The 21,400-nt window shown below is 48.2% G+C and overlaps 1 protein-coding gene across 2 annotated transcripts in view; it reads right to left on the bottom strand.

Annotated features, from left to right (window-relative positions):
• Nucleotides 1–21,400, bottom strand: part of bcs1l (BCS1 ubiquinol-cytochrome c reductase complex chaperone) — a 60,799-nt gene that overhangs the window by 33,911 nt on the left and 5,488 nt on the right. Inside the window, exons 2-6 of one of the 2 annotated variants that reach the window (XM_087989409.1) lie at nt 18,668–18,826; nt 9,113–9,481; nt 8,189–8,328; nt 6,810–7,004; nt 3,609–3,672 (exon numbers count right to left, since the gene is read on the bottom strand). In XM_087989409.1, the coding sequence (XP_087845535.1) occupies nt 3,609–3,672; nt 6,810–7,004; nt 8,189–8,328; nt 9,113–9,432 (719 nt within the window). In that variant the 5' untranslated portion in view covers nt 9,433–9,481; nt 18,668–18,826. The remainder of the gene's footprint in view (nt 1–3,608; nt 3,673–6,809; nt 7,005–8,188; nt 8,329–9,112; nt 9,482–18,667; nt 18,827–21,400) is intronic. The other variant, XM_087989410.1, reaches the window with a different exon arrangement.

The following is a 21,400-nucleotide window of genomic DNA, read 5'->3' as shown; positions in this document are numbered from 1 at the left end:
CGCCGGCATTTCCGCCACCTCCAAACAAACCCCACCACCAGGGATATATTTCCCTCCCCACCCCTCTCCGCCTTCCGCAAAGACCGTTCCCTCCGTGACTACCTGGTCAGGTCCACACCCCCCTACAACCCACCCTCCCATCCTGGCACTTTCTCCTGCCACCGCAGGAACTGTAAAACCTGCACCCACACTTCCTCCCTCACCTCCATCCAAGGCCCTAAAGGAGCCTTCCACATCCATCCAAGTTTTACCTGCACATCCACTAATATCATTTATTGTATCCGTTGCTCCCGATGCGGTCTCCTCTACATTGGGGAGACTGGGCGCCTCCTAGCAGAGTGCTTTAGGGAACATCTCCGAGACACCCGCACCAATCAACTAAACCGCCCCGTGGCTCAACATTTCAACTCCCCCTCTCACTCTGCGGAGGACATGGAGGTACTGGGCCTCCTCCACCGCCGCTCCCTCACCACCAGACGCATGGAAGAAGAACGCCTCATCTTCCGCCTCGGAACACTTCAACCCCAGGGCATCAATGTGGACTTCAACAGTTTCCTCATTTCCCCTTCCCCCACCTCATCCTAGTTTCTAACCTCCAGCAACACGATCCCCTGACGTGTCCGGACTTGTCCGATCTGCCTAGCTCCTTTTCCACCTATCCACTCCACCCTCTCCTCCCTGACCTATCACCTTCATCTCCTTCCCCACTGACCTATTGTACTCTATGCTACTCTATCCCCACCCCCACCCTCCTCTAGCTTATCTCTCCACGCTTCAGTCTCTATTCCTGATGAAGGGCTTTTGCCCGAAACGTCGATTTTGCCTGTCCTCGGATGCTGCCTGAATTGCTGTGCTCTTCCAGCCCACTGATCCAGAATCTGGTTTCAAGCATCTGCAGACATTGTTTTTACCTCACCGTACTGAGGGACTGCTGCATTGTTGGAGCTGCAGGACTGAGGGAATGCTGCATTGCTGAAGCTGCAGTACTGAGGAAATGCTGCATTGCTGAAGCTGCAGTAGTGAGGGACTGCTGCATTGTTGGAACTGCAGTAGTGAGGGACTGCTGCATTGTTGGAGCTGCAGTAGTGAGGGACTGCTGCATTGTTGGAGCTGCAGTACTGAGGAAATGCTGCATTGCTGAAGCTGCAGTAGTGAGGGAATGCTGCGTTGTTGGAACTGCAGTAGTGAGGGACTGCTGCATCGCTGGAGCTGCAGTACTGAGGGAATGCTGCATTGTTGGAGCTGCAGTACTGAGGGACTGCTGCATTGTTGGAGCTGCAGTACTGTGGGAATGCTGCATTGTCGGAGCTGTCGTACTGAGGGAATGCTGCATTGTCGGAGCTGCAGTACTGAGGGAATGCGGCATTGTTGGAGCTGCAGTACTGAGGAACTGCTGCATTGTTGGAGCTGATGTACTGAGGGAATGCTGCAATGTTGGAGCTGCAGTACTGAGGGAATGCTGCAATGTTGGAGCTGCAGTACTGAGGGAATGCTGCAATGTCAGTGCTGCAGTAGTGAGGCAATGTTGCATTGTTGGAGCTGCAGTACTGAGGGACTGATGCATTGTTGGAGCTGCAGTACTGAGGTAATGCTGCATTGTCGGAGCTGCAGTACTGAGGGAATGCTGCATTGTTGGAGCTGCAGTACTGAGGGACTGATGCATTGATGGAGCTGCAGTACTGAGGTAATGCTGCATTGTCGGAGCTGCAGTACTGAGGGAATGCTGCATTGTTGGAGCTGCAGTAGTGAGGGACAGCTGCACTGTTGGAGCTGCAGTACTGAGGGACTGCTGCATTGTTGGAGCTGCAGTACTGAGGGAATGCTGCAATGTCGGAGTCTGCAGTACTGAGGGAATGCTGCATTGTTGGAACTGCAGTACTGAGGGAATGCTGCATTGTTTGAACTGCAGTAGTGAGGGACTGCTGCATTGTTGGAGCTGCAGTACTGAGGGACTGCTGCATTGTTGAAGCTGCAGTACTGAGGAACTGCTGCATTGTTGGAGCTGCAGTACTGAGGGAATGCTGCAATGTTGGAGCTGCAGTACTGAGGGAATGCTGCAATGTCGGTGCTGCAGTAGTGAGGCAATGCTGCAATGTCGGAGCTGCAGTACTGAGGGACTGCTGCATTGTTGGAACTGCAGTAGTGAGGGACTGCTGCATTGTTGGAGCTGCAGTACTGAGGGACTGATGCATTGTTAGAGCTGCAGTACTGAGGGAATGCTGCAATGTCGGAGCTGCAGTACTGAGGGAATGCTGCATTGTGGGAGCTGCAGTACTGAGGGAATGCTGCATTGTCGGAGCTGCAGTACTGAGGGTATGCAGCATTGCTGAAGCCACAGTACTGAGGGACTGCTGCATTGTGGGAGCTGCAGTACTGAGGGAATGCTGCATTGTCGGAGCTGCAATACTGAGGGACTGCTGCATTGCTGAAGCTGCAGTACTGAGGGAATGCTGCAAAGTTGGAGCTGCAGTACTGAGGGACTGCCGCATTGTTGGAGCTGCAGTACTGAGGGAATGCTGCATTGTCGGAGCTGCAGTACTGAGGGACTGCTGCATTGTTGGAGCTGCAGTACTGAGGAACTGCTGCATTGTTAGAGCTGCAGTACTGAGGGACTGCTGCATTGCTGGAGCTGCAGTACTGAGGGACTGCTGCATTGCTGGAGCTGCAGTACTGAGGGACTGCCGCATTGTTGGAGCTGCAGTACTGAGGGAATGCTGCATTGTTGGAGATGCAGTATTGAGGGAATGCTGCATTGTCGGAGCTGCAGTACTGAGGGACTGCTGCATTGTTGGAGCTGCAGTACTGAGGGAATGATGCATTGTGGGAGCTGCAGTAGTGAGGGACTGCTGCACTGACGAAGCTGCAGTACTGAGGGACTGCTGCATTGTTGGAGCTGCAGTACTGAGGGAATGCTGCATTGTGGGAGCTGCAGTACTGAGGGACTGCTGCACTGACGAAGCTGCAGTACTGAGGGACTGCTGCATTGTTGGAGCTGCAGTACTGAGGGACTGCTGCATTGTCAGAGCTGCAGTAGTGAGGGACTGCTGCATTGTCAGAGCTGCAGTACTGAGGGAATGCTGCATTGTTGGAGCTGCAGTAGTGAGGGACTGCTGCATTGTTTGTGCTAAAGTTAGAGATAATGCTTTATTAAAGCAATGTGCCATCTGCCCTCTCATGTGGAGTGTTAAGATCCCCATGGGCACTCTTTCAATGAAAGGTAGTGTCTGGTGTCCTGGCCAATATTTATATTTTGCTGAAACTTTTCATCTCACTCCCCCCAGGACAACTGCAATAAACTCTAAATACAAACCATCACAACAATTTATCCGACAGGGGAAAAGGGTGCAGATTGGTTGGTTAGTCAACTGCGATGACCCATGACCATGAAGAAAGCGGTGTGAAAGCTCCCTCAGCTCCCATTAATTTAATAACACCACGCGATCGGAACATGTTCCTTTTTACTTGCAGAGAGAAGGGCTCAGTACATAAATATCTCAGAAAACAACTGATTATCGTAAATTTGTCGTCAGTAAAAGTCTTTGCACTCAGTTATATGTCAGGCATTTATAACGTCTATAATTGCCCTCCTGACCCAGGTCAATACTCACATGAAACTACTTTTCCCACATCCAGGCGGGCCATACAACAAATACCCACGTCGGTAAGGAATCCCTGGAAAAAGATAGTTCAATCACAGACTGAACAACAGGCAGAGACTGCACTGAATGGTCAGAGTGGAGCCTGACTACAGGATAGCAGGAGACAGTCACACAATGGTCCACAGACGACAGACTAAGCCAGCTACAGTGTTAGACTCCCCAGCATAAAGAGTGCCCTCACCCCCACACCCTCCCCTCCCCCAACATGCAGCTCCTGTCTGCAGAGTTATACAAGGTTGGCATATTAATAACACCAGGCTCCATGCTGAGAACAACCTCCCCCTCCCAGCCCCCACTCCAAAATCCCTGTATGAGCCTGGAGACTCTCAAACTATAGCTCACACACTCTATGGGACACTGACCAATGAGACTGTAAGCTATGGGAGCAGAATGAGTCCATTCAGCCCGTCAGGTCAGCTCCTTCATTCAATCATGGCTGATATGTTTCTCAACCCCATTCTCCTGCTTCCTTTCCCTAACCTTTGATCCCCTTACTAACCAAGACCCTATCTATCAAATATACTCAGTGACTTGGCCTCCACAGCCCTCTGCAGCAATGAATTCCACAGATCCCCCATCTCTAGCTGAAGAAATCCCTCCTCATCTCAGTTCTAAAGTGTCGTCCCTTCACTCTGAGGCTGTGCCCCTTGGGTCCTAGTCCCTCCTACTAATGCAAACATTTTCCCACGGCCACTCTATCCAGGCCTCTCAGTATTCTGTAAGTTTCAATCAGACCTCCCTCATCCTTCTAAACTTCATCAAGTACTGACCCAGCGTCCTCAACCACCCCTCATATGACAAGCACTTTGTCTGTGGGATCATTCTTGTAAACCTCTTCTGGATCCCCCTCCAAGGCCAGCACAGTCTTCCTTAGATACAGGGAACAAAACTACTAACAATATTCCAAAAGCAGTCTGACCAGAGCCTTACACAGCCTGAGCAGTACATCTCAGCTCTTGTATTCTAACCCTCTTTAAATCAATGCTAACATTGCATTTACCTTCCTGACTGCTAAATGAATCTGCATGTGAACTTTAAGAGGATCCTGAACTAGGATTCCTAAGTTCAGATTTCTGAAGCTTTTCCTCAACTAAAAAAATAGTCTACACTTCTATTCTTCCGACCAAAGTGCATAACCTCGCACCTCCTCCCCACATTGTATTCCACCTGCCACGTCTTGCCCACACTCTGAGTCTGTCCAACCTCCACAATTCCTCAACACTCTCTGTCCCTCCAGCTATCTGTGTGTCATCTGCAAACTTAGCAACAATGTTCCTTCATCCAGATCGTTAATGTGGAACATGAACAGTTGGGGTCCCAACAGTGGCTCCAGCGGGACTCCTCGAGTCACCGGCTGCCATCTTGGGAATTACCCCTTTATCCCCCCTCACGGCCTTCTGCCACTCAGCCAATCCTCTGTCCATGGCAGCACATTGCCTCTAACACCATGGGCTTGAAGGTAGAAGACAAAGGGTGGTGGTGAAGGATTATTTTTCAGACTGAAGGCATGTGACCAACGGTGTACCACAAGGATCAGTGCTGGGTGCATTGCTTTTCATCATTTATATAAATGATTTGGATGTGAGCATAAGAGATATAGTTAGTAACTTTGCAGATGACACCAAAATTGGAGGTATAGTGAACAGCAAAGAAGGTTAACTCAAACTACAACAGGATCTTGCTCAGATGGGCCAATGGGCTGAGAAGTGGCAGATGGAGTTTAATTCAGATAAATGCGAAGTGCTGCATTTTGGGAAAGCAAATCTCAGCAGGACTTAGACACTTAATGATAAGGTCCTCGGGAGTGTTGCTGAACAAAGAGACCTTGGAGTGCAGGTTCATAGCTCCTTGAAAGTGGAGTCGCAGGTAGATAGGATAGTGACGAAGGCATTTGGTATGCTTTCCTTTATTGGTCAGAGTATTGAGTACAGGAGTTGGGAGGTCATGTTGCGGCTGTATAGGACATTGGTTAGGCCACTGTTGGAATATTACGTGCAATTCTGGTCTCCTTCCTATCGGAAAGATGTTGTGAAACTTGAATGGATTCAGAAAGGATTTACAAGGATATTGCTGGGTTGGAGAGTTTGAGCTATAGGGAGAGGGTGAATAGGCTGGGGTTATTTTCCCTGGAGTTTCGGAGGCTGTGGGGTGACCTTATAGAGGTTTATAAAATCATGAGGGGCATGGAGAGGATAAATAGACAAAGTCTTTTCCCTGGGGAAGGGGAGTCCAGAATTAGAGGGCATGGGTTTAGGGTGAGAGGGCAAAGATATAAAAGGGACCTAAGGGGCAACTTTTACATGCAGAGGATGTTGAGTGTATAGAATGAGCTGCCAGAGGAAGTGGTGGAGGCTGGTACAATTACAGCATTTAACAGGCATCTGGATGGGTATGTGAATAGGAAGGGTTTAGAGGGATATGGACCAAGTGCTGGCAAAAAGGACTAGATTTACTTAGGATACCTGGTTGGCATGGATGGGTTGGACCAAAGGGTCTGTTCCGTGCTGTCTAACTCCATGACTCTTATTGAGCAGCCTCCTGTGCAGCACCTTGTCAAAGGCCTTCTGGAAATACAAGCAGATCATGCCCAACAGCTCTTCTTTGTCCAACTGAGAAGCTGCCATTTCATTTTAAGATGATGGTGTATTATCAGTGCCCATACTGGAGGTGGGAAAAGCGTTTGAAGGTGAGGGAATGGGAGAAACAGTCTCAACAGAACAACTCAGCAGGGCTTATTTCCAAATCACCTGCCTTCAGGACAGCATCAGACAACATCCCGACTCGGAAATATATCACCGTTCCTTCACTGTCACTGGGTCAAAGTCCTGGAATTCCCTCCATAATGGCATTGTGGGACTACCTACAGCACACGGACTGCAGCGGTTCAAGAAGGCAGCTCACCCCCACCTTCTCAAGGGGCAACTAGGGACGGGGAATAAATGCTGGGCCCAGCCAGCGACACCCAAACACAAATAAAAGCAAAATACAAGAGCTGCTGGAAATATGAAATCAAAAAAGAAAGTGCTGGAAAATTCAGCAGGTCTGACAGTATCTGTGCAGACAGAAACAGAGTCATGTTGGATTTGAAATGTTAAATCTGTTTATCACTCCACAGATGCTGCCAGAGCTGCTGAGTTTGTCACGTCTTACCCCGGTCTGTGTACCACTTGGGATTCCCGATGAAATCCTTGACATCACGGACAATGTTCTCTGAGACTCCTTTATCCAGCACAACAGAATCTAGGGGCCGCCTGCGCCTCGGGAATCCAAATGGCCGCCATTCTGCTCCCATCGCCGTGTACATCACCGTTTTGCCTTCCTGCTGCTTCAGAGCCAGGTCCTTTGCTGAGAGACGGAGTGGAGGGAGAACAGAGACATGCCACAAAGCTCCTTATCAAGTGTCACTGAACAAACCACAGTTCCCGCTGTTCACTGCCTCTTTACAGTACTGTATAACACAGGTGGTGGCCATTCAGCCCATCATTTCCCTGCCAGATGTTTGAACGATCTCTCCAGTTTGCCCTATTCCCCCGCTCTTTCCCCATAACCCAGTAAATGTGTTCCCTTCACCGACTTACCCAGTTTCTGAAAGTTCTTATTGAATCTACTTTCATTGCTCTCTCAGGCAGCAGATTTCATATTAAAGCTCACTTGCAAAAAACATTCCCTCATCTCCCCCTTCTTTGCCAATTATCTTTGATTTGTGTACATCAGGTTGCTGCACAGAAACAGACCCTTTAAATCCTTCCCCTCTCAGCTTAAACCTATGCCCTCTAGTTTTAAACTCCCCCACCCTAGGTAAAAGACTTTTACTATTCAATTTATCTATATCCTTCATAAGACCATAAGACACAGGAGCAGAAATTAGGACACTTGGTCCATCGAGTCTGCTCCGCCATTCAATCATGGCTGATAAGTTTCTCAACCCCATTCTTCCACTTCCTCCCTGTAACCTGTGATCCCCTTGACAAACAAGAAGCCATCTATAATGATTTTATAAACCTCAACCTCCTACGCTCCAGTGAAAATAGTCCCAGCCTATCCTGATAACTCAGTCCTCCAGATCCAGTAACATCATTGTAATCTTTTCTGCACCCTTTCCAATTTAATAATGTCCTTTCTGTATCAGCGAATAACCAACTTACAGCACAATCCTGTACCAGTGAGTAACTAACTTACAGCACAATTCTATATCAGTGAGTAACCAACTTACAGCACAATCCTGTACCAGTGAGTAACTAACTTACAGCACAATTCTATATCAGTGAGTAACCAACTTACAGCACAATCCTGTACCAGTGAGTAACTAACTTACAGCACAATTCTATATCAGTGAGTAACCAACTTACAGCACAATCCTGTACCAGTGAATAACTAACTTACAGCACAATTCTATATCAGTGAATAAACAACTTAGAGCACAATGCTGTATCAGTGAACTGCGCGTCACTGAGGCACCTTCAGAACATGAAGGAAGGAAACTTACTGGAAACTAGTTCAATGTGCAAAGTCATAAAGGAAACACGCACCTTCCCTTAAAATGTCAAAGAAGACCTGACGGTTACTGCCCAATGAGGTGAGGGTGACGGTCTCCCACGGGGTACCTGTATGCAGGTCGATCATCTGCTTCTCCCGGTTTCTCTCCACCCGAAGCCATTTGCTCTTGTACCTGCAACAACACAGCACAAAGTGAACACCACAACCTTCAGGAACAGTGGGACGGAGTACAGTCCCAGCACTGACACTGACACCAGCTGTCCATCCCTGGGTAAGTGTCCACGGTTTGGGGGAGAGAATAGCAGCTGCACACTGGCTTGAAGCAGAATTAATCACTGTCCCCCATCGTCCTTCACTTCACAGGAAAGGATAAAAAACTTCAACATTCACTCCTATTTCTCTCCACGGATACAGTCTACCTGCTGAATATTTCCAGCATTAACTGTTGTTATTTCATTAAAACAGAGTAAAGTTCCGACTAGACTGACCCCATCAAACACTCCCAGAACTGGGACAGCATGAGGTTAGGTACAGAGTAAAGCTCCCTCTACATTGTCCTCATCAAACACTCCCAGTACAGGTACAGCACGGGGTTAGATACAGAGTAAAGCTCCCTCTACACTGTCCCCGTCAAACATTCCCAGTACAGGTACAGCACGGGGTTAGATACAGAGTAAAGCTCCCTCCACACTGTCCCCATCAAACACTCCCAGGACAGGGACAGCATGGGGTTAGTTACAGAGTAAAGCTCCCTCTACACTGTCCCCCCCCCATCAAACACTCCCAGGACAGGGACAGCACAGCAACTATACTGAATGTTACGAATCTTTGGAATTTTCTACAATAGAGACCAGTGCTGAGTATTGTTGTGATGATGTTCAATGCTTTTTGGGCACTAGTACAGTAAAGAGCATGGGGATAGAGCAGCACAATGGAGCACACATTCCTCTACTCACCAGATGAAGTGGTTTCCTGGGCTGGGAACAAAGTCAAAGGTTGTGCTGATTCTGCCACTCTCGTGTTGGAGGTAGGATGTCTCAACACTAAGGTGTTGTGTCCGTTTGGCATGGTGCGTGATCCAGTTGAGTAACCAGTGGTAGCTCTTGTCTCGACTGGTCACCTCCAGCGTGATCATACAGTGCCTCCTGAAGGCGACCATCCCAAACTGCGCCCCTTTGCGAGCCAGCGCTAGGGCTGTTCCTACCCCGACCAGGCCAAAACCAGCCCCAAAGTATGGGTTATCTTTCAGGGCCAGAACAAAGTCTGAGAAAGGCATTGTTTACCAGTTCACTGGTGCCTAGGGAGCATGGTGTTAGCAGCAAGATCTACAGGAGACAGAACGCACATCAAAAACTCATCTGTAATGCAAACCAGTTCCAAGCATGACTCACTAATAGGCCCGGGAGCTTGTGTCTGTAAGGTACTGAAAATAGCAACTGGTCACTCACATCATTCCCAGAATTATGATGGTGTAGGAGGCCATTCAGCCCTTGCATCTGCACTAGCTCTCTGAGCCATTCTGAAGGCCTTTCCCTGTAACCCTGGGCAGTGTTTCTTCCATCCAGTGCCTCATGAATGCCTCAACTGAACCTACCCCCACCACACTGCGTGGGAATCTATTCCAGACCCTAACCACTTGTTGTGTGAAAAAGCTTGTCTCACATTACATTTATTTCTTTAAAACTGCCCTGGTGTTTTTAACCCTCGGACGATTGGGAACACCTTCTTCCTATCTACTCTGCCCACACTCCTCATGATTTTGAGAACTTGTGTCAAATCTTCTCCCAGCCGTCCCCTCTCCAAGTAAAACAGTCCCAATCTTTTCAATCCATCCTCATAACGGAAAGTCCTCGTCTGTGGAACCATTCTTGGAAACCTCTCCCACAGTCTCTCCAATGTGTTCACATCGTTCCCGAAGTGTGGACAATAACTCGAGACAATTATCCAGCTGATGTCTAACAAGTCTCTTAGTAACTTCAGTGGCCCCTCTTTGCCCATTAATGCTGTATTAACTGCTCTCTATATTTGTCCTGTCGCCTGTAATGATTTATTCACATCCAGGTCCCTCTGCTGCTGCTCACTCTTTACAACAATACCCTTCATTGTATACTCCACCTCCATCTTCTTTCTCTCACGCGGTGATCAATGTTCTGGAGTAAAGCTTTAGACTTAAGTACCATATGGTTTCCTCAGCAGAAAACACTCTGCAGAATACATCAACACACCTAGACGTGAGGAAGAGTCTTTAAGACATTGGAAGAACTTACATAGAAGCCAGAAGAGAGTTCAGGCGCACCAAAGGTCAGGAGAGAGGGACAGATAGACTGAGGATCAGGAGAGAGAGGGACAGATAGACTGAGGGTTAGGAGAGAGAGAGGGACACACAGTCTGAGGATCAGGAGAGAGAGGGACAGATAGACTGAGGGTTAGGAGAGAGAGGGACAGATAGGCTGAGGGTTAGGAGAGAGAGGGACACACAGTCTGAGGTTCAGGAGAGAGAGAGGGACAGATAGGCTGAGGGTTAGGAGAGAGAGGGACAGATAGGCTGAGGGTTAGGAGAGAGAGGGACACACAGTCTGAGGATCAGGAGAGAGAGGGACAAATAGACTGAGGGTCAGGAGAGAGAGGGACAGATAGACTGAGGGTTAGGAGAGAGAGACAGATAGACTGAGGATTTGGAGAGAGAGGGACAGATAGACTGAGGGTTAGGAGAGAGAGAGGGACAGATAAGCTGAGGGTTAGGAGAGAGAGAGGGACAGATAGGCTGAGGGTTAGGAGAGAGAGAGGGGGACACAGTCTGAGGTTCAGGAGAGAGAGGGACAGATAGACTGAGGGTTAGGAGAGAGAGACAGATAGACTGAGGATTTGGAGATGGAGGGACAGATAGACTGAGGGTTAGGAGAGAGAGGACACACAGTCTGAGGTTCAGGAGAGAGAGGGACACACAGTCTGAGGATCAGGAGAGAGAGGGACAAATAGACTGAGGGTCAGGAGAGAGAGGGACAAATAGACTGAGGGTTAGGAGAGAGAAAGGGACAGGTAGGCTGAGGGTCAGGAGAGAGAGGGACAGATAGGCTGAGGGTCAGGAGAGAGAGGGACAGAGAGACTGAGGGTTAGGAGAGAGAGGGACAGATAGGCTGAGGATTAGGAGAGAGAGAGGGACAGATAGGCTGAGCGTTAGGAGAGAGACAGGGTCAGATAGGCTGAGGGTTAGGAGAGAGAGAGGGACAGATAGGCTGAGGGTTAGGAGAGAGAGAGGGACAGATAAGATGAGGATTAGGAGAGAGACAGGGTCAGATAGGCTTACAGTTAGGAGAGAGACAGGGTCAGATACGCTGAGGGTTAGTAGAGAGACAGGGACAGATACACAGAATTAGGAGAAAGACAGGGACAGATAGGCTGAGGGTTAGGAGAGAGACAGGGTCAGATACACAGAATTAGGAGAGAGACAGGGACAGATAGACTGAGGGTTAGGAGAGAGACAGGGCCAGATGGGCTGAGGGTTAGGAGAGAGAGGGACAGATAGACTGAAGGTCTGGTGATACAAGTGACGGGTATACTGAGGGTGAGGAGTTGAACAAGAAAGATGAACTCAAGGTGTAGATATAGATGGGACAAGAACACTGAAATTCCCTGACCAAGTCCTCATGTAGAAATCTCCTGTAAAGATCTGAATCTCTGAAACTTGACTCCAAAATTCCTGGACTTCCCAACATCATGGTGCTTATACAGTCATTGATGTACAGCACGGAAGCAGATCCTATCCATGCCAACCAGATATCCTGAACTATTTGCCGGCATTTGGCCCATATCACTCTAAACTCTTCTTATTATATACCCATCCAGATGTCTTTTAAATGCTGTAATTGTACCAACCTCCATCACTTCCTCTGGCAGCTCATTCCATACACGTACCACCCTCTCCATTAAAACGTTGCCCCTTAGGTCTGTTTTAAATCTTTCCCCTCTCACTTTAAATCTATGCCTTTTGGTTTTGGAATCTTCCACCCTGTGCGTGGAGGTGCAGGTGAATTTGTGATGGATATTGAAGGATCCCTTGGGGCCTTGGAGGGAAGTGAGGGGGGAGGTGTGGGCGCAAGTTTGCATTTTTTGCGGTTGCAGGGGAAGGTGCCGGGAGTGGAGGTTGGGTTGGTGGGGTGTGTGGATCTGACCGAATCAACACGGACATCTACTACAAACCGACCGACTCCCACAGCTACCTGGACTACACCTCCTCCCACCCTGCCCCCTGTAAAAACGCCATCCCATATTCCCAATTCCTTCGCCTTCGCCGCATCAGCTCCCAGGAGGACCAGTTCCAAAAACGTACAACACAGATGGCCTCCTTCTTCAAAGACTGCAATTTCCCCTCAGACGTGGTTGACGATGCCCTCCACCGCATCTCCTCCACTTCCCGCTCCTCCGCCCTTGAACCCCACCCCTCCAATTGCCACCAGGACAGAACCCCACTGGTCCTCACCTACCACCCCACCAACCTCCAGATACATCGGATCATCCTTCGTCATTTCCGCCACCTCCAACAGACCCCACCACCAAGGATATATTTCCCTCCCCACCCCTATCAGCATTCCGTAAAGACCACTCCCTCCGTGACTCCCTCGACAGATCCACACCCCCCCACCAACCCAACCTCCACTTTTCAACCTCTTCGTGGGAGCACGAGGTAGCGCCGATACAGTCATCGATGTAGCGGAGGAAAAGGTGGGGGGTGGGGCCAGTGTAGCTGCGGAAGATGGATTGTTCCACATATCCTACGAAGAGGCAGGCATAGCTGGGGTCTATGCGGGTGCCCATGGCTACTCCTTTGGTTTGGAGGAAGTGGGAGGATTGGAAGGAGAAGTTGTTCAGAGTGAGGACCAGTTCAGTCAGTCGAAGGAGGGTGTCAGTGGAAGGGTACTGGTTGGGTCGGCGGGAGAGGAAGAAGCGGAGGGCTTGGAGGCCTTCGTGATGGGGGATGGAGGTGTACAGGGACTGGATGTCCATGGTGAAGATAAGGCGTTGGGGGCCAGGGAAGTGAAAATCATGGAGGAGGTGGAGGATGTGGGTGGGTGCCCTAGCGAACTCATGTCTGCACATCTCGACACGGTCCTGTCCTCCTTAGTCCAAGAACTCCCTACCTACTAACACCTTCCACCCCGACCTCAAATTTCCCTGGACCGTCTCAGACTCCTCCCTCCCCTTCCTAGACCTCTCCATTTCTATCTCGGGCGACCGATACAACACAGCCATTTACTACAAACCGACCGACTCCCACAGCTACCTGGACTACACCTCCTCCCACCCTGCCCCCTGTAAAAACGCCATCCCATATTCCCAATTGCTTCGCCTTCGCCGCATCTGCTCCCAGGAGGACCAGTTCCAAAAACGCACAATCCAGATGACCTCCTTCTTCAAGGACCGCAATTTCCCCTCAGACGTGGTTGACGATGCCCTCCACCGCATTTCCTCCACTTCCCGCTCCTCCGCCCTTGAACCCCGCCCCTCCAATCGCCACCAGGACAGAACCCCACTGGTCCTCACCTACCACCCCAACAATCTCCAGATACATCGTATCATCCTTCATCATTTCTGCCACCTCCAAACAGACCCCTCCAACAAGGATATATTTCCCTCCCCTCCCCTATCAGCGTTCCAGAAAGACCATTCCCTCCGCGACTCCCTTGTCAGGTCCACACCCCTCACCAACCCAACCTCCACTCCCGGCACCTTCCCCTGCAACCACAAGAAATGCAAAACATGCGCCCCACACCTCCCCCCTCACTTCCCTCCAAGGCCCCAAGGGATCCTTCCATATCCGCCACAAATTCACCTGCACCTCCACACACATCAATTACTGCATCCGCTGCACCTGATGTGGCCTCCTCTATATTGGGGAGACAGGCCGCCGACTTGCGGAACGTTTCAGAGAACACCTCTGGGACACCCGCACCAACCAACCCAACCGCCCCGTGGCTGAACACTTTAACTCCCCCTCCCACTCCACCTAGGACATGCAGGTCCTTGGGCTCCTCCATCGCCAGACCCTTACCACACGACGTCTGGAGGAACAGCGCCTCATCTTCCGCCTAGGAACCCTCCAACCACAAGGGATGAATGCAGATTTCTCCAGCTTCCTCATTTCCCCTCCCCCCACCTTTTCTCAGTCCCAGCCCTCAGACTCAGCACCACCTTCTTGACCTGAAATCTTCTTCCCGACCTCTCCGCCCCCACCCCCTCTCTGACCTATCACCCACACCTTAACCTCCTTCCACCTATCGCATTCCCAACGCCCCTCTCCCAAGTCCCTCTTCCCTACCTTTTATCTTAGCCTGCTTGGCACACCCTCCTCATTCCTGAAGAAGGGCTTATGCCCGAAATGTCGATTCTCCTGCTCCTTGGATGCTGCCTGATCTGCTGCGCTTTTCCTGCAACACATTTTTCAGCATCTGCAGTCCTCACTTTCTCCCAGAGAAAAGACTTTGTCTATTTATCCTAACCAAGCCCCTCATGATGTTATAAACCTCTACAAGGTCACCCCTCAGCCTCCGACGCTCCAGGGAAAACAGCCCCAGCCTGTTCAGCCTCTCCCTGTAGCTCAAATCCTCCAACCCTGGCAACATCCTTGTAAATCTTTTCTGAACCCTTTCAGGTTTCACCACATCTTTCCGATAGGAAGGAGACCAGAATTGCACGCAATATTCCAACAATGGTCTAACCAATGCCCTATACAGCCGCAACATGACCTCCCAACTCCTGTACTCAGTACTCTGACCAATAAAGGAAAGCATACCAAACGCCTTCTTCACTATCCTATCTACCTGCGACTCCACTTTCAAGGAGCAATGAACCTGCACTCCAAGGTCTCTTTGTTCAGCAACACTCCCTTGGACCTTACCATTAAGTGTATAAGTCCTGCTAAGATTTGCTTTCCCAAAATGCAGCACCTCGCATTTATCTGAATTAAACTCCATCTGCCACTTCTCAGCCCATTGGCCCATCTGATCAAGATCCTGTTGTAATCTGAGGTAACCCTCTTCGCTGTCCACTACACCTCCAATTTTGGTATCATCTGCAAACTTACTAACTGTACCTCTTATGCTCGCATCCTAACCATTTATGTAAATGACAAAAAGTAGAGGGCCCAGCACCGATCCTTGTGACTCTCCACTGGTCACAGGCCTCCAGTCTGAAAAATAACCCTCCACCACCATCCTCTGTCTTCTACTTTTGAGCCAGTTCTGTATCTAAATGGCTAGTTCTCCCTGTATTCCATGAGATCTAACCTTGCTCATCAGTCTCCCATGGGGAACCTTGTCGAACGACTTACTGAAGTCCATATAGATCACATCTACCACTCTGTCCTCATCAATCCTCTTTGTTACTTCTTCAAAAATCTCAATCAAGTTTGTGAGACATGATTTCCCACGCACAAAGCCATGTTGACTATCCCTAATCAGTCCTTGCCTTTCCAAATACATGTACATCCTGTCCCTCAGGATTCCCTCCAACAACTTGCCCACCACTGAGGTTAGGCTCACTGGTCTATAGTCCCCTGGCTTGTCCTTACCACCCTTCTTAAACAGTGGCACCGCGTTAGCCAACCTCCAGTCTTCCGGCACCTCACCTGTGACTATTGATGATACAAATATCTCAGCAAGATATTTCCCTTGCTTCCCACAAGAACCTGGGTTTTAATTGGGGTTTAGTTTGAAGCACACTAGTCCCCAGACATATAGAGTAAGAAAAGGGATTCGAGACCCCGTGAGAAGTGAGAAAGGGGTTAGAGTCCCCTCAGTAAAAGGGGGCTAAAGTCCCCTGGAAAAAGGAGCTTTGAAGTCCTCCAGACATTAGGTTTGAGGCTCCAGGGCAAAAAAAGTTAGAAATCATCAACTTCATAGAAAAAATCTAAACAAAATTTGGTACTTCTGAAAGTTATCACCTTTGACCCCACACCTCTCCTTAGACGTACTTTTAGGACAACATGGTGTCACCGGGAAAAGGGGGATAAAGTTGTGCAGGTCTGCTCGGATCCTGACAGTGAAGTGCATTGACCCCTGGGGAAGCTTTGTCTGGGTTTTTGATGTGGGAGTCTCAGTTTCTGGCTGTCGACTTGACTTGGCAAGTCTTTCTTCTGGGGGAAGGGAAGTGGCTTGGACTGCGGTGCTGTGCGGTCTGCTGCAAGGGCTTTCTCTTTTAATAAGTGTAATTTCAGTGAGAGGATGTGAACAAAAAGTTAAAAATCACACAAAACCAGGTTATAGTCCAACAGGTTTAGTTTGAAGCACCCTAGATTTCGGAGCGCCGAATCAGACAACCACCTGATGAGGGAACAGCACTCCAAAAGCTAGTGCTTCCAATTAAACCTGTTGGATATAACCTGGTGTTGTGTGGTTTATAAGTTTGTACACCCCAGCCCAACACCAGCACCTCCAAATCAGAACTAAAAGAGAAACGCTGAAATTAAGGCTGTACTGATACTTGGGTCAAGGGGGGATGTTTCAATGTAAATTACGCCATACTGAAAGTGTTTGATATTTAACTATTTTGCTTTGTTAAAATACTGGTTCCGAAAATATCAAAGAAACTATTTTGCCTTGTTCGGATCAGGATCTCAATTCAGTGTGATTTGTGGGCTATGTATTAGGGCAGATTTTGGTTTTACATTGAAATTGTATAACATTATGTCCTTTTTTAAAATTATCAAGCATGTAACCTTAAAACAAATTGATTGAGGACCTTGAGCCCCTGATTTGTTTGAAATTCTACAATGCCTGTTTCAAAAAATAAATTGTGTCAGTGGTCATCCTTCAGCCAGATGAGAGTATTGAATTAAAATATCTTTGCTGTTTTTTAAATGCAGGGTTTTCACAAAATGAAAAGTCCATTTAATTTTGATACTTTGTTAAGATTTTAGAGAATATTAGAACTTGAGGTTGAGCTGATTCAGTTCTGTTGATTATTGTTGATTCATCGGCCCCTTCATACTGCAAATTCAAAGAATGGTGATCTCTACCAAAGTTGTCACTGTAATTCCGACAGCTTTAATTGGGAAGTTTCATTTGGAGAACATATTGTAATAAATTCTGCATTTGTTTCCTATGAATATTTGAGACTTAAAGCTGAACTGAAACTGCCTCTTCAATGGCAAGAGCACAAGGAATATTTTTTTTTTGTTTTCTTGCTTTCCACTCTTTTGAAATACTCTTCTTGACAGCTTTCCTGATGAGCTGAAAATGTGTTGCCCGAAACGTCGATTCTCCTGTTCCCTGGATGCTGCCTGACCTGCTGCGCTTTTCCAGCAACACATTTTCAGCTCTGATCTCCAGCATCTGCAGACCTCACTTTCTCCTCAAAGCTTTCCTGATGAAGGCGTTTTGCCTGAAATGTTGATTTTCCTGCTGCCTGACCTGTTGTGCTTTTCCAGCACCACATTCTTTACTCTAATCTCCAGCAGCTGCAGTCCTCACTTTCACCTCGCGTTCACATTAGCCGAGTATCAATTTGATAAAGGAAAATCATTTTTGAATAACCTGAAAGAGGTACCTGAGGGTTTGATTTTAGGACCATTGATTGTTGTTTATAATTGGCTGAATTGTTTAGGCAGTACAATTTAGAAGTTTATGGATTATATAAAGCTCAATATCATAAATAGCGACGAGAGTAACAGACTTCAAGACGACTGAGAATGTTGAAATAGGCAGACACAATTTAGTGTAGTGAAATATGTGAAATGAAAAGCTTTGTCTGCTTCTAGCAATGTTTGAGTACTGTACTCCCTGGTCATCGACCTCTGCTCATGATCATTTTACCACCATGAAGCCCGCCTATTCCCACTGCCCAGCTTCACAAATTTTAGCTCACGTGTGGCCATACCTTTCTAATCTCTAAACATTCTACCCTCCTAACCCACAGTCATCTAAAACTCTGTCGTGCCTTAACTTGCAACAAGAAAAAAGTGAGGACCGCAGATGCTGGAAAGTCAGAATCGATAAAATGCAGAGCTGGTAAAAGCATGCCAGGTCAAGCAGCATCAGAGGAGCAACAAAGTTGACTTTTCGATGAAGGGTCCTGTCCAAAACGTCAACTTTCCTGCTTTTCTGATGTAGCTTGACCTGCTGTGCTTTTTCCAGCTCCACATTTTAACTTGCAACAAGACTTGCTACCCTACTGTTGGAGTTATCGGGCCTATATTGGCTCCCAGGATTTTGAAATTCTAATTCGTGGCTTCAAGTCTCTCTACTGCCTCACTCCTCCTTGTGGAGATGGCTCAAAGGGCTGAATGCTGTACTTCTACTTTCTGTTGTTGTAATCTCATGCAACCCTAGGTAGAATTTGACAAGTCATTTTTGAAAAATTAATTCATGCAATGTGAGTGTCACTGGCTGGACCCAGCATTTATTACCCATCCCTTGAGAAGGTGGGGGTGAGCTGCCTCTTGAACCACTGCAGTCCATGTGCTGTAGGTAGACTCACAATGCCCTTAGTGAGGGAATTCCAGGATTTTGACCCACCTACACTGAAGGAATGGCGATATATTTCCAAGTCAGGATGGTGAGTGGCCTGGAGGGGAATGTGCACGGGGTAGTGTTCCTACGTATCTGCTATCCTTGTCCTTCTAGATGGAAGTAGTCATGGGTTTAGAATATCCTGTTGAATGGTAGATGTTTCACCTTAAGGAAGAGATAAAAACTAGGGATCACTATTTGAGAATAAGGGGTTGCCCATTTAAAGCATGAGGAGAACGTTTTTCCCTCTCAGAGGGTGAATGATCTGTGGAACTCTCTTTCCCAGAAGGTTATGGAGACTGGAACAATGAATATATTTTCAGGCAGAAATAGAGAGATTCATGGTTGACAGTGGAGTCAAATGATATCCAGATCAGTGAGATTATACAGATCACACTATGATCAGGTGAGCCACAATCTTATTGACTGGCAGAGCAGGCTCGAATCCATGTATGTTCTTAACTCTCTGAGACTCTCTAAATGTGGCTATTACTATAACCCTAATTTGAATAATCTGATTGGCAGCTGAGCTTTGAGCTATCTGGGATGCTAAGATCTGGAATTCACTCCGTAACCTTTTCCTCCACATATTCCTAACATCTTTGTCTTTGAAGAGACTTTGGGGTCACCTGCCCCTAACATCAAGCACAATGTCTAATGTTACTGTGACAAGCCTGAAGCTGCATCACTATCTGAAAGGTGCTCTACAAATATAAGTTGTTGTTGATGGCGGCGAGACAGAGGAACTCACTGTTTACACACTTGCCCTAATGTACACAGTGCTCATCCTCACTGTTTACACACTCGACCTAATGTACACGGTGCTCAAGCTCGTCCTAATATACACAGTGCTCACACTCACTGTTTACACACTCGCTCTAATGTACACGGTGCTCACACTCACCCTAATGTACACGGTGCTCACACTCACCCTAATGTACACGGTGCTCACACTCACTGTTTACACACTTGCCCTAATGTACACAGTGCTCACACTCGCCCTAATGTACATGGTGCTCAAACTCACTGTTTACACACGTGCCCTAATGTACACGGTGCTCACACTCGCCCTAATGTACATGGTGCTCAAACTCACTGTTTACACACGTGCCCTAATGTAACGGTGCTCACCCTCACTGTTTACACACTCGCCCTAATGTAAATGGTGCTCACCCTCACTGTTTACACACTCGCCCTAATGTACACGGTGCTCACACTCGCCCTAATGTACATGGTGCTCACACTCATTGATTACACTCGCCCTAATTTACACAGTGCACACACTCACTGTTTACACACTCGCCCTAATGTACACGGTGCTCACACTCACCCGAATGTACACGGTGCTCACACTCACTGTTTACACACTCGCCCTAATGTACATGGTGCTCACCCTCACTGTTTACACACACGGCCTAAATGTACACGGTGCTCACACTCGCCCTAATGTACACGGTGCTCACACTCACTGTTTACACACTCGCCCTGATGTACACAGTGCTCACGCTCACTGTTTACACACTCGCCCTAATGTACATGGTGCTCACACTCACTGTTTACACACTCGCCCTAATGTACATGGTGCTCACGCTCACTGTTTACACACTCGCCCTAAATGTACACGGTGCTCACCCTTACTGTTTACACACTCGCCCTAATGTACATGGGGCTCACCCTCACTGTTTACAAACTCGCCCTAAATGTACACGGTGCTCACACTCGCCCTAATGTACACGGTGCTCACACTCACTGTTTACAAACTCGCCCTAATGTACACTGTGCTCACACTCGCCCTATTGTACACGCTGCTCACACTGTTTACACACTCGCCCTGATGTACACAGTGCTCACACTCACTGTTTACAAACTCGCCCTAATGTACATGGTGCTCACACTCACTGTTTACACACTCGCCCTAATGTACATGGTGCACACGCTCACTGTTTACACCCACGGCCTAAATGTACACGGTGCTCACACTCGCCCTAATGTACACGGTGCTCACACTCACTGTTTACACACTCGCCCTGATGTACACAGTGCTCACACTCACTGTTTACACACTCGCCCTAATGTACATGGTGCTCACGCTCACTGTTTACACACTCGCCCTAAATGTACACGGTGCTCACCCTTACTGTTTACACACTCGCCCTAATGTACATGGTGCTCACCCTCACTGTTTACAAACTCGCCCTAAATGTACACGGTGCTCACACTCGCCCTAATGTACACGGTGCTCACACTCACTGTTTACAAACTCGCCCTAATGTACACTGTGCTCACACTCGCCCTATTGTACACGCTGCTCACACTGTTTACACACTCGCCCTGATGTACACAGTGCTCACACTCACTGTTTACACACTCGCCCTAATGTACATGGTGCTCACACTCACTGTTTACACACTCGCCCTAATGTACATGGTGCTCACGCTCACTGTTTACACCCACGGCCTAAATGTACACGGTGCTCACACTCGCCCTAATGTACACGGTGCTCACACTCACTGTTTACACACTCGCCCTAAATGTACACAGTGCTCACACTCACTGTTTACACACTCGCCCTAAATGTACACGGTGCTCACACTCGCCCTAATGTACACGGTGCTCACCCTCACTGTTTACACACTCGCCCTAATGTACATGGTGCTCACCCTCACTGTTTACAAACTCGCCCTAAATGTACACGGTGCTCACACTCGCCCTAATGTACACGGTGCTCACACTCACTGT

This window comes from Chiloscyllium plagiosum, unplaced genomic scaffold, assembly GCF_037043375.1.
Source record: "Chiloscyllium plagiosum isolate Xiang-an unplaced genomic scaffold, Cpla_swu_hap1 HiC_scaffold_7, whole genome shotgun sequence".
Lineage (NCBI taxonomy): Eukaryota > Metazoa > Chordata > Chondrichthyes > Orectolobiformes > Hemiscylliidae > Chiloscyllium > Chiloscyllium plagiosum.
Note: the sequence above shows the minus strand (reverse complement) of the source record. Positions and strands in the feature narration are given on the sequence as shown.